The following is a 14,155-nucleotide window of genomic DNA, read 5'->3' as shown; positions in this document are numbered from 1 at the left end:
CGGCCCATCGAGTCTGTGCCGGCTCTCTGTAGAGCAATCCAGTCAGTCCCATTCTGCCTGCTCTATCCCCGTAGCCCTGCAAGTTTATTTCCCTCAAGTGCCTATCCAGTCTCCCCTTGAAAACATTGTGTCTCTCTGCTTCCACCACTTCCATCGGCAGCGAATTTCCAGGTCATCATCACTCGCTGCGAAAATTTGCTTCACCCCAGATAGGACTTGAACCCACAATCCCTGGCTCCGGAAACCAGTGCCTTATCCATTAGGCCACTGGGGCTGTAATAATCCCCATGAGACCTACACGGCTCAAAATTTCAGCAGTTCCCACAGAATAAATATAGGATCACCGGCACTTGGCAGTACTTCGATCAAAATCTGCTGACTTAATAAATCTTGCTGCACAGAACTCAGGATATAAAGTAATACCTTAATCTCACTGCCTGCTGTTGTCAGCCTCATTAATATACCGAGTAGAGCTCATTTTTGTAAAAGTACACCTGTACTAACATAGGGATTGCCAGATGAAAGGGTCTATCTACTTCGCCTTCTACCATCCTGGGAGTCGCATGATTCAACGATAATGGAGTTGTTGACTAATCACAGCACAACTATTAGCCAGAAGAACTCCCTATCTCTTCTTTGAAATAGTGCCATGGGATCTTTTACATCTACCCGATGGAGGCAGACAGGGCCTCGGTTTAACGTCTCATCTGAAAGACAGCACCTCCGACAGTGCAGCACTCCCCCCGGCACTGCACCGGGAGTGTCAGCCTAGATTTTTGTGCTCAAGTCTCTGGGGTGGGGACTCTGAACCCACAACCTTCTGACTCCAGCGATGGTGCATTCAACTGTGCCACAGCCGACACAAGCCATCCAGGCACTGCTGGCTAGAGGAGGAAAGATGCTGGCAAACGCAAGACCCTGACACTACCACAGCCCTGGGGAGAGTTACGCCATTCTCAGCAGTGATTCACGCAGCAGTAAATATGTACCATCGCTGAATTGTCAACAAATGGAGGTATCGGCAAACTCAAAAGTAATTGCTTGAACAGTTTTAGCTTTGGGGAAACAAACATTTTATGTACCATTGCTCCTGCTGTAACATCTAAATGTCATCAATGAGAACTCATTGCTCACCATCCCTGATCATGTCACTTCACTGAGTTGAGTTTATAACCGGTGGTTGAGCAGGTAAATGCAGAGCACACTGTGGCACTAAGTCACGCAGACCAGAAGTCCCAGCTTCAATCTCTAGTCCACTCTGCTACAACTGACCTCAGCACCCCTCGGATGCGAGGCCCTGTGCTTGCTGACCTAGTTTGGCTCCCAGTTGAGCAACACCTCAAAATTAAAATTCTTATCCTTGTACTCAAATCTCTCCATGGCCTTGCCCCTCCCTATATCTGTAGCTCTCTTCAACCCTACAACCCTCTGCATTCTTCCAATTCTGGCCTCTTGCGCATCCCTGATTTCCATCGCACTACCATTGGCGCCCGTAATTCAGCTGCCTAGGCCCTAATCTCTGGAATTTCCTCCCTAATCCTCTCTGTCTCTCTACCTCTCTCTCCTCCTTTAAGAGGCTCCTTAAAACCTGTGGTAAACCACTGTTTGTTATTGTTGTTGTACACTGTTGTGCCTATGCATGCCTCAGCTGACTCCGCCCCTGGCTCCACCCACATGCCCGGGTATAAAGGTGACTGCTCTGCAGCCCCCTGCCCTTTTGGATACCAGGCAACCACGAGAGGCATGCTCTGTTCTTTGCTAATAAAAGCCTATTAATTACTCTCTGTCTTTTATGAGGAATTGATAGCACATCAAAACCTACCTCATTAACCAAGCTTTTGCCCTAAAATCTCATGTGGCTCGATATAAAATTTTGTCTGATCATCGCTCCTGTAAAAGGCCATGGGAAGTTTTACTATGTTAAAAGCGCCATATAATTAATGTTATTGTTGTTGTTGAGGTATGTGCTGTAATTAACCAGGGCTCCTGTTCCTGACTGCTATCCAGTGCCCCCCTGCGGGAAATGTATATGCATACATATTAGATGATGGCAAAAATCAGGGTTAGCGGTCATGTTCTCCAACGGTCAGATGACCCATCGACACTCCTTGTCCAGGCTCAACAGTGAAGTATGGCCACATGGAAGAGATGCTCGAGGGGCCACCGCTATCTGTACAACAGCACCCGCTCAAGAGAGGGAAAGTTGGGGGAGAAAAGCCATGGAAGGATTAAAAAAAACAGATGAGAGACGAGAGGTGCAACCAGGAACAAGTTGTGGGCGGGAAGGCGATCAAGGACAATTCCAAAATAAAAAGAGTGGAGGGGAGAAGACAGCAAAATTTACGGTGGGGGGGTGGGGAGAAGAGATATTTGCCACAGCGTCAGCCATGGCTCAGTGGGTAGCACACTCGCCTCCGAGTCAGAAGGTCGCGGGTTCACAGTCCCACTCCAGGGACTTGAGCACATAAAACTAGGCTGACACTCCCAGTGCAGTGCTGAGGGAGTGCTGCACTGTTGGAGATCCCGTCTTTCGGATGAGACGTTAAACCGGGACCCCGTCTGTCCTCTCAGGTGGACGTAAAAGATCCCACGGCACTATTTCGAAGAAGAGCAGGGGAGTTATCCCCCAGTGTCCTGGGGCCAATATTTCTCCCTCAACCAACATTACTAAAAACAGATTGTCTGGTCATTATCACATTGCTGTTTGTGGGCGCTTGCTGTGCGCAAATTGGCTGCCGCGTTTCCCACATTACAACAGTGACTCCACTTCAAAAGTACTTCATTGGCTGTAAAGCGCTTTGAGACGTCCGGTGGTCGTGAAAGGCGCTATATAAATGCAAGTCTTCCTTCTTCCTTCCTTCCCTCCCCCCCTCCCTCAGTCATTGCACTTACTCAAAGACACAGAGGGGTAGAAATGTGTCTCGGGCGGTGGCGCTAACCGGGCGGTATCGGATCGGACGTCCGTTATACGCAGCGGCTGATATTCACTGCATTGACTGCAATGGGACTGAATATCAGGCGCTGTGTGCAACAGGCGGGCGATCCGATACCGCCCCGCCCGAGATGAATTTCTAGCCCAGTAAATGTATAGATTTATAACAGTTAATTATAGGATTTTGTCACAACGGGACAGGAAAAAAAATCTCTTCAATAAAAAGGAATAAGACTGATGACATTCCCTTTCAAAGAAGCATTCCTCATTCTGTTAACTGAAAAATTTAATTAAGTTCTCTGAGTTTTATACAGCTGCACTTTTAAATGGGGGTACAAGAGATGTGTTTGTGTCAACAGATCTCAGCTGACCACCTTCTCACCTGTTTATCTCTGACTAAGATTGTAAAGTGAGACCATCTGCTCCGATAAACAGCACAAAGCAGCCAGCACAGCCTCAGCACATTAACTGCCATCTGACACCAACCTACAAACGATGCTATGGCACAAACTCAACGAGAGATACCTCCTCGGTGCCAAATTAAAACTTACATGGTTTGCTCTGGACAACATAATTCTGCAGCTAATTTGGCCCGAACTCAGAGAATTAATCACAGCAAAGATTAGATTCCCAGCGAAAATGATCTCTCTGTTATCCTACAGTGCTATCCAAATCAGTGGGCGCGGGCAGAAGGTAAAACCCAGAGCGTACATTGGCAACACTTCATTTAAAAAGCTGCCGCTACAATTTATGCGGTAATGCGCGCATTTGTTAAAAAGGATTAATTGCAGTATTGCTCCCAAAGGGATCAGAGAATCTGGTGAACACTTCTGACCAAGTAGTGTGAAGCCACTCGTGCCAGTATGTGGGTACCATTTTCTGCGGGACTGTTGGAGCAAAGGTTGCCTAAAAAACCTCAGGTTAGGATATGGTGGAAATTTACTGAACAAAAGAAAGAAGATAAAGACCAACAACTTGCATTTGTATAGCACCTTTAACCTAGTAAAACATCCCAAGGTGCTTCACAGGAGCGTTATCAAACTAAATTTGGCATCGAGCCACATTAGGAGATATTAGGACAGATGACCAAAAGCTTGGTCAAAGTAGTTTTTAACGCGTGTATTAAAGGAGGAATGGTGGGGTAGAGAGGCGGAGAGGTTTAGGGAGGGAATTCCAGAGCTTAGGGCTTTAGCAGCTGAAGGCACGGCCGGCAATTGTAGAGCGATTAAAATCGGGGATGCACAAATAGCCAGAATTGGAGGAGCGGAGATACCTCGGAGGGTTGTAGGGCTGGAGGGGATTACAGAGATAGGGAGGGGTGAGGTCATGGAGGGATTTGAAAACAAAGATGAGAACTTTGAAGATAGTGAACCGGTTGGGGCCCTTTTCTCTAAGTAAAGAAGTTTCTCCTGAATTCCTTATTGGATTTATCAGACTCTCTTAATATTTAAGGCCCCTAGTTTTGGACTCCCCACAAGTGGAAACATTTTCTCGACGTCTATCCCATCAACCCTTTCAGAATCTTAAATGCTTCTATCAGGTCCACCCCTCAGTAGACGGAGCAACCTCATCTACTGTGCTCCCCAAATGGGAGTAATGCGAACTCTTGGGAAAAGCCAAATAAACCGGTGGCCAATTTCCAGATAAAACTTGGGAAATTTCTCTCCAACCCCACAAGGCAATCAAACAAACTCGGAGACCCTGGTTGCCCATAGGCCCATCACTAGACGCACTGAACTGACTGCCACCCACCCAACTGAGCCAACAAGGAGCCCCAGAGATGTTTCTTCTACTTAAAATGAGACAATCTGACGCCAATCTAAATCAAAAACAATCTCTGCAAGATACGGCGCAATCTCTTGACTCTCAAAAATCAGAGAGAAAGCTCTAAACCGCATGCAAGTTCACAAAGCAAAGTACAAAAAGGGAATCAGGCAGAAACGTATAGAATTCCCTCCCTAAACCTCTCCGCCTCTTTATCTCTCTCTCCTCCTTTAAGAGGTCTTAAACCCTACCTCTTTGACCAAGCTGCCCTAATATCTCTATTTGGTTCGGTATCAAATTTTGTTTCATAATCGCTCCTGTGAAGCGTCTTGGGACGGTTTACATCATTAAAGGCGCTATATGAATGCAAGTTATTGTTGTTATTGTACTGTAACAGGCGAGGAGAGCCACAGGTGGGGGGGGTGAAGAATAATAGATGTTCACTCTGGATCGTGTCCTCCTCGGCACTCCGCCTCATTACCTGGATCACCGCACTGAACCAGCAGGTGTTTCCGACGTTCTTGAGTCCCACTGGCCACTTATCCTCGCGTTTCCGATCGTGCGGGTTGGGAGAATCCCCCCACGCTTCGCATCTCTTCCTTTTCAACCCAGCTTTACTCTCACCAGTGCTTGTGTCGCCCGCTCTGTAACACAAGGAGACAATTCTATCACTTTTAAACAAAGAGGCGCAAAAAAATTACGTAGGAGGACACGAGGTTCAATCTACATCAAGAGAGAAAAAAATTGTACAGTTTTCTTTTTATACAATGATGACACCTTTAAAGTACTTTTACCTAAAACACAAATGCAATGAAGCAAAGAGATAATGAGGTGGATAGACTCGGGCTTACAATCTACTACTCCAGGGAGGGACTGAACAAAGGTCAAGTGTCTCCTGTAAGTTGGAAAGCTTCAAGTAGGACCCTGTTCCTCGAAGGACTGAGACTAACGCAGGCAGTGATTTGGATACAGGGCACGAGAAACACAACTAGGTCGGGGGGGGGGGGGGGGGGCAGGCAGGGGGTTGGTGGGGGAAGGAGGTGGGGGGGGGGGGGAAAGAGATCAGGAATATGAACATAAGAAATAGGAGCAGTAGTCCATACGGCCTCTCAAGCCATTCAATAAGATCATGGCTGATCTTCGACCTCAACGCCACTTTCCCGCCCAATCTCCATTGGTTCCCCTAGAGTCCAAAAATCTATCGCTCTCAGCCTTGCATATACTCGACGACTGAGAATCCACAGCCCTCTGGGGTAGAGAATTCCAAAGATTCACAACCCTTCGAGCGAAGAAATTTCTCCTCATCTCAGTCCTAAATGGCCAACCCCTTATCCTGAGACTATGACCCTGGTTCTAGACTCTCCACCCAAAGGGAAAAAAAAAAAGAGGGTCCGTACGATATCATAGTGGTTCTGTTACTGGGCCAGTAATCCAGAGGCCTGGACTAATGATCCGGAGTCATAAGTTCAAATCCCACCACGACAGCTGGGGAATTTAAATTCAGGTAATTAAATAAATCTGAAATTTAAACAAACCTAGTATCTTTAATGGTGACCATGAAAGAACTGGTTCACTAATGTCTTTGAGGGAAGGAAATCTGCTGTCCTTACCCGGTCTGGCCGATATGTGGCTCCAGACCCACAGCAACGTTGTTGACTGTTAACTGCCCCCCCTGAAATGGCGGCCCACCACCACCACCACCTTCTCGAGGGCAATTAGAGATGGGCAATAAAAAATACTGGCCTTGCCAGCGACGCCCACATCCCATGAATTAATTTTAAAAACGTTCATACCAGGATATTTTTCCCTCCCCCCACCAACAAAACACAGTTGGGTTGAGCTTCACAGAAAAAGCCGAGCGGATGGTCAAAGCCAAACACCAAGCCAAGTGTTGTAGAAACAAACCACCTCGCAACCTCCAGCATCAGAACTTGGCATCGGGCCAAACGTTCAATGCTCATCCCAGATTCCTGAACAGTACCGATTACTGTGGCTTGTACAAAAATAAAATGGGAAAAGGGCCCATTCAATTCTCAAAAACCACTGCATGACGACGTTTGTGGGGCACTGTACTGGTTAGGGTCCTGATTCTCCGCCGCAATTCCGGCTTCCTTCTGCAGCTTCTTGCTTTCCCGCAGGCTGAGCGCGATCGCCTTCTGGAGGTCCTCCTTCTCGTCACCGGTGAGGTCAATGACACCTGAAAGAAACAACGGGATTTGGTGTGGATTTATGGATCAGAAACTGGACTGCAATAACAACATGCGAGCTGCTGCGCATAGTTTGAAGATGTGCTCTGCACTTTTTAATTCGCACTATGGGTAGGTAGAGGTTTTTAATCACCACTCTCACCGATGTGCTTTTCTTTGAACGATGGAAGTCACAGGCCAGGTGAGAAGAGGAGGAGGGGGGAAAGTGGGCACTGGAGACAGTGCACTGCAGTGTCCACTGGTGAACAATGCAGCCGCTCGCTCCCTGATCATCCCCTTCCCTCAACGCAACCCCCCCCCCCCCTTCCCCCACCCCCCAAAACCAACTGGCTCGGAAGTGAAGCGAAGTCAACTGCAGGCGCTAAGTACTTACTGCCACGTGACTGGTTGACTGTGGCTCCGCTGATCTCATTGTCTGGTTCATTGGCTGTTGCTCCGTAACTCGGTTCCCTGGCACTTTCATCGGTGAGGAAGCTCACGGCCTGATTTATGTCCCCGCTGCTGACCTGCGAGCGAGAGGACAATAACAACATTAAAAGTTGACAACGACGATTCAGCACGCTCATCGTTGCTATTTAAAAAAAGGAAATGCTAACTGACATAATAAACCTCACTACGCACTTGGTTTGAGTATAAAGCAAGGCTTTAATCAACTTGTTTCAGAACATGGAGGTCTAGTTGTACTTCACTAGTTCCTTGTCTTACAAAATGTCCCTGGAAAGCTGGGGCCGACGCCCAAGTATTTATACTCCTTGGACGGCGCCACCAGCTGGCCATCCAGCATTATTTCATAAGTAGTTTCTTGATGATGAGATTTATAACACTAACTGCTTTAGTTACATTTTTTTGGGGGGGGGGGGGGGCGGGGGGAATGGAATATTTGAACACGGATTGCTGAACATCAGAGAGAGGAGCTGAATAATCAAATGCTCTCCACCTCTCCCTTTAAGTCACACCTTGAAACCTACCACTTTGACCAAGTTTTTTGGTCACCTGTCCCAATATCTCATGTGGCTCGGTGTTAGATTTTGTCCGATTACACTCCTGCGAAGCGCCTTGGGATGCTTAACGATGTTAAAGGCGTTATATATATTCAAGTTGTTGTTGTTGTTGTGCATGGCACTGGGTCATAGAAACCAGCTGTGTCCCATGTTTGATCCATGGTTCCTGCTGTATCAGCTGATCTCAGCTGGGGGCACAAGTGGAAACAAAACAATTGCCCTCAGTACCTTGGACTAAAGAACAAACTTGCATTTATATAGCGTCTTTCACAACCTCAAAGCACTTGACAGCCAAGGAAGTACCTTTCAAGCGTTGTCACTTGTTGGAAATGCTAGAGAGGAGATTAAAAAAGAATCATCCCACTTGTGATTGTTATCCAGTGACCCCACCCCCGTACACAAGTGGACACTTAGGATGGAGCTAAAACACGGACAAACAGTCCACTTATCCTCGGTGCCTTGGCTCACCACATGAAGAATAAGCCAATGGATAAGGTGCCAGACGGTTGCACTAAGAAACAGAGGAGAGGAGGGAAGAAAGGTGAAAAACACCGGCTCACAGGAATCAATGAGTCCCACCAGCGGGGGGATGCCAAGTCATCAGCAATGCACCTTTGACTGTGTATGTTGAGCTCCATTATGTGAAAGGATCGGGGCGGGGGAGAGTCATCCCAGACTGCCCTCCATATCACCGCACCGCTGGTTTCAGAGTGAAGTCTGAGGAGGTGGATTCCTGCGATTCCCATTAGCCAGGGAATTGTGCAGGGCAACAAGTCAGGGGGCTATGTTAAGTTGGGTAGAAAGACACATTAATCAAAAATGTGCAGGTGGTGTTAGGAAACAACATGGATGAGTGCTGGACCTGTTACAGAAAGTAAATCAGCAGAAACTCCAGTGCAGTACTAAGGAAGTGCTGCATTATTCAAGGTGTCTTCCTCTGGATGAGACGTTAAACCAAGGTCCTGCCTGATGTTAAGAATCGATGACAATATCCGGGGAAGAGCAGGGAAGTCTCTGTGTACTGGCCAACATTTCTCCCAATGCAGCCAAAAACAAATTAACTGGTCATGCTTCTCACTGCTGTTTGTGGGATCTTGCTATGTGCAAAAATGGCTGCAGCATGTGCTAGCATAGTCACTGCATTTCAAAGCAATTCATTGTACACCAAGCGTTTTGGTGCTCTATGTCTTCTTCCCACAGCTTCACTCAATAAAATGAATGGCTGCAGTTTCAGACTTCTGCCACGAGAGGCCACAAGTTAGCTATGTAAATCCTGCACGACTGCTTTGTAGAAAGGTTTCAGGTTCTTCAGTCACCGGATCCACAGAGAGTGTGGGGCCCTGCCGTCTCAGAGCGCGCACCACATCCACGGCAGTGACCGCCTTGCGCTTGGGCGTGCTCAGCGTGGATGAACCGCATTCCTGATCACGTTCTCCGGGGAAACCTTCAGCGGGTCTGCTTGTAGATCAGACCGAAGATCCGCTTGACAACGAGCCAGGTGGCTGCTTTGGTGATGCCTTGGGACAACGTCACAGAGCTCTTGGCTCCACCTTTGCCCAGCCCGTTGCCTCCTTTACCTCTGCCAGATTATAATTCCATCCCCAATTTGCAGAACGACGTAGTATGTACAGCACAGAAACAGGCCATTTGGCCCAATTGGTCTATGTTGGTGTTTATGCTCCACACGAACTTCCACCCACCCTACTTCATCTCACCCTATCAGCATATCCTTCTACAGGAAACTTTCGATTTACCGGCACCTAAATAACCAGAAATCTTGGTTAACCGGCAAAATTCAGGAGTAAATTCAGGTAAGTTTTACTTCATATTGTACTTGCCTTCCTCGATCTGTTGCTGTGCAAGGGTGTGGCTGCAGCTGTTGCTAAGCTACAGAGATGCTTGGAACTTGTGGCCATTGTTCTGATCCTGTTGCTAAGCAACAGGGTTTGTTGCTTTATACGGAGCTCTCATCTCTCCATATCTTTTACTATAGCTTTCGATTATCCAGAATTTTTGAAGAACCGGCACCACGTCGGTGCCGGATAAAAAAAAGTTTCCTGTATTCCCTTCTCCCTCATGTACTTATCTAGCTTCCCTTTAAAACTTCGAATGGTATGAAATGGGTCCCTCCACATTTTTGGGGGGAAAACACTCTAGGATGCCACAAAAGCCACGACAAGCACTAATGTCTCCTCAAATTTACTCCCCTCTCCTAGGCCCGTGCCCACCCGAGATGCATGGGCAGGAACAACCATCAATGCTGACAGCAAGAAAATGCATCTCGCCATGAAAACCTCCTCCCACTTCAAAAAATGTGGATTCGACACCTGTTAGACACGTCAGTCAGACCCAATTATGTACAAAAATTGGGAAAATACCAAGCAGCTTGGACTGCCTTCCCGAGACCTGAAGGAGGAAGCTCAGCCCAGGGACTAGCAGCACGATAAGTTTCTGCTCCTTTGAATGCAGCCTGAAGTGCCAGCCGAGGTGGAGGGGTGCGGGGAAAGGGGTTGGATTGGCTGCAGATCAGAGACTGGGAGCCAAAGACATATAGCTTCAGTTTTACTGACATTTAAGCTGTTGGAAATTATGATTCATCCACATCTCAACGTTGTACTGACAGGATAACAGTGGTGGAACTGATGCTGGAAACAGAAATATAACACGGTGTTATCTGCGTCCACGTCAAAGCTATCTCCAGGCTTATGGATGATATCAACAAGGGGCACCATGAACAACAATAACTACTACAGGAAACTCTCTTTTAACCGGCACCTAAATATCCGGAAATCTCTCTTACCGGCAAAATTCAGGAGTAGGTTCAGGTAAGTTTTACTATATATTAGTGGCCGTGTAACCAGGGTTCCTACACAAGTGCCGTGTAACCGGGGCTCCTGCACCTGTGGCCGTGTATGGGGCTCTCGTACCTTGGTAAGTATACCTCTCGGTAATCCGGACTTTTTGATCAACCGGCACCACGCCGGTTCAGTCGGTGCCGGATAAAAAAAAAGAGTTTCCTGTACTTGGAGTTAACATTGTAAAACATCCCAAGGTGCTTCACAAGAGCGCTATCAAACAAAATCTAACACTGAGCCACACAAGGAGATAGTAGGATAGCAAAATACTGCAGATGCTGGAAATCCGAAATAACAACAGAAAACTCTGGAAAAACTCAGCAGGCCAGGCAACATCCGTGGAGAGAGAGAAACGGAGTTAACGTTTCAGGTCGATGACCTTTCGTCTGATGAAAGGTCATCGCCCTGAAACGTTAACTCTGTTTCTCTCTCTGCGGATGCTGCCTGGCCTGCTGAGTTTTTCCAGCGTTTTCTGTTGTTATTAAGGAGATATTAGGACAGGTGACCAAATGCTTGGTCAAAGAGGCAGGTTTCAAGGAGCGTCGTAAAGGCGGAAAGAAAGGTAGAGAGGCGGAGAGGTTTAGGGAGGGAATTTCAGAGCTTAGGACCCAGGCAGCTGAAGGCATGGCCGCCAATGGTGGGACAATGAAAATCAGGGATGTGCAAGAGGCCAGAATTGGAGGAGTGCAGAGATCTCGAAGGGTTTTAGGGCTGGAGGAGGTAACAGAGACAGGGAGGGGGCGAGACCTTGGCGGGATTTGGAAACGAGGATGAGAATTTTGAAATCAAGATGGTGCATCAAGTGCAAGGTGAAAATTTTCCACTTCCAGCATATATCCAACACTATAACGTGGATAAATGTGAGGTTATCCACTTTGGTGTCAAAAACAGGAAGGCAGATTATTATCTGAATGGCAATAGATTGGGAGAAGGGGGAAGTGCAACGAGACCTGGGTGTCCTTGTGCATCAGTCGCTGAAGGTAAGCATGCAGGTGCAGCAGGCGGTTAAGAAGGCAAATGGTATGTTGGCCTTCGTAGCGAGAGGGTTTGAGTACAGGAACAAGGATGTCTTGCTGCAGTTGTACAGGGCCCTGGTGAGACCACACCTTGAGTATTGTGTGCAGTTTTGGTCGCCTTATCTGAGGAAGGATGTTCTTGCCATGGAAGAAGTTCAGCGAAGATTGACCAGGCTGATACCTGGGATGGCAGGAATGACATATGAGGAGCGATTGGGACGATTGGGCTTATACTCGCTGGAGTTTAGAAGAATGAGAGGGGATCTTATTGAAACTTATAAAATTCTGACAGGACTGGACAGACTAGATGCAGGAAGGATGTTCCCGATGGCGGGGGAGTCCAGAACCAAGGGTCACAGTCTAAGGATAAAGGGTATGCCATTTAGGGCAGAGATGAGGAGGAATTTCTTCACCCAGAGAGTGGTGAACCTATGGAATTCTCTACCACAGAAGGCAGTTGAGGCCAATTCATTAAATATATTCAAGAAGGAGTTGGATATATTTCTTAAGGCTAAAGGGATCAAGGGGTATGGGGAGAAAGCAGGGACCGGGTACTGAGTTTGGATGATCAGCCATGATCGCATTGAATGGCAGAGCAGGCTCGAGGGGCCGAATGGCGGAGCAGGCTCGAGGGGCCGAATGGCGTACTCCTGCTCCTATCTTCTATGTTTCTGTGTTTCATGAGCACAAAATGGACCAAAAATGGAAATTAAGGTAACAGCCGATAGACTAAGTCACTCACAATATTTACAATAAGCTTTCTTGTGGCCAATGTTTGTATATACTTCAATTGTCCTACATGCAGAAAAGAAAAAGAGAAACAATGGGTGTGATCCAAAAGGAAGCCATTCCTCATAGTCGGGCAAGACCAGAAGTGTCACAATATGTATTCGCTCGTCCGATGGCTCATTGATTAACTGCACTGTGCGGTTTGGTGCTGAACCGCATAGTAACACAGGTTACGAGGGTTTAATTACTAGTTTTTTTGCTCTCAACCAAAGTTCTACAATTGGCCCCCCGAGCTGGGCAGGGGGAGAAGTTAAGTCGTCCAATCCTGATTGCTGTCCAATGACCCCTGCTAGAAAGTGCACGTGAAAGAAAAGAAAGAAGTTGCATTTCTATAGCGCCGTTCACAACCTCAGGATGTCCCAAAGCTCTTTACAGCCAGTTACTTACCTTCTGAAGAGTAGTCACTGTTCTAATGTAGGAAACGTGGCAGCCAATTTGTGCACAGCAAGCTCCCACAAAAACAAAGTAACAGCGGCCAGATCACCTGCTTTAGCAATGTTGTTTGAGAGGTAAATAGGGGTCTTGACTAAACATCTCATCCGAAAGACGGCACCTCCGACAGTGCAGCGCTCCCTCAGCACTGCACTGGGAGTGTCAGCCTGGATTTTTGTGCTCGAGTCTCTGGAGTGGGACTCGAACCCACAACCTTCTGACTCAGGCGAGAAGGAGAGAGTGCTACCCACTGAGCCACGGCGGACACCTGTGTGTGGACACTGGGTGAGAACAGGATTGGTCCTTGCTGTGATAAATTTGTTGACGCTCACGGTGCAGACTCACACCTGAATGGTCATTTTGAGGATACACCGGAGAGATGTGAACTCCAATGGGACTGTACCCAGGCATGAGTCACGGGCTTCCACCAAGAAGAGAAGAGATTTTCATGTGAAGCACCTGCTCAACAGCATCCAAAAGATCCATTAAAAAAAAAGACATTCTGTATCCACTGCCACCCTTGTTATTACTGACCAGGCTTCGCTGTAAGGAGCCGCACTGTTAGTAAGGAAAGTTTAACTGTAATGTACTGATCAAGGTATTATTCTCCCGTTTACTTCAACTAAAGTGTCAGCTGTGGCTCAGTGGGCAGCACTCTCGCCTCTGAGTCAGAAGGTTGTGGGTTCAAGTCCCACTCCAGGGACTTGAGCACATAAAGCTAGGCTGACACTCCAGTGCAGTGCTGAGGGAGTGCTGCGCTGTCGGAGGTGCCGTCTTTCGGATGAGATGTTAAACCGAGGCCCCGTCTGCTCTTTCAGGTGGACGTAAAAGATCCCACGGCACTGTTTCGAAGAAGAGCAGGGGAGTTATCCCCGGTGTCCTGGCCAATATTTATCCCTCAATCAACATAACAAAAACAGATTATCTGATCATTATCGCATTGCCGTTTGTGGGAGCTTGGTGTGCGCAAATTGGCTGCCGCGTTTCCCACATTACAACAGTGACTCCACTGTGGTCGTGAAAGGCGCTATATAAATGCAAGTCTGTCTCTTTCTTTATTTCTAAAGCATGACAGGAGAAGGAGCAGAATTCAACCAAGGATGCACAGGTTCAGGACTAGCTGCTATTTTCTTCACAATGAGTGACACATGTAAGCCTT

The 14,155-nt window shown here is 47.4% G+C and overlaps 1 protein-coding gene across 4 annotated transcripts in view; it reads right to left on the bottom strand.

Moving 5' to 3' along the window:
• usp28 (ubiquitin specific peptidase 28) overlaps positions 1-14,155 on the bottom strand; it is an 87,900-nt gene that overhangs the window by 43,455 nt on the left and 30,290 nt on the right. For all 4 annotated transcript variants that reach the window (XM_085967787.1, XM_085967788.1, XM_085967789.1 and 1 more), the window contains exons 3-5: positions 7,277-7,409; positions 6,770-6,893; positions 5,178-5,340 (exon numbers count right to left, since the gene is read on the bottom strand). In XM_085967787.1, the coding sequence (XP_085823913.1) occupies positions 5,178-5,340; positions 6,770-6,893; positions 7,277-7,409 (420 nt within the window). The remainder of the gene's footprint in view (positions 1-5,177; positions 5,341-6,769; positions 6,894-7,276; positions 7,410-14,155) is intronic.

Source organism: Somniosus microcephalus, chromosome 26 (assembly GCF_052327205.1).
Source record: "Somniosus microcephalus isolate GS21.2 chromosome 26, FLI_Smic_1.0, whole genome shotgun sequence".
Taxonomy (NCBI): domain Eukaryota; kingdom Metazoa; phylum Chordata; class Chondrichthyes; order Squaliformes; family Somniosidae; genus Somniosus; species Somniosus microcephalus.
The sequence above is the reverse complement of the archived record's forward strand: the minus strand, read 5'-3'. Positions and strand labels throughout refer to the sequence as shown.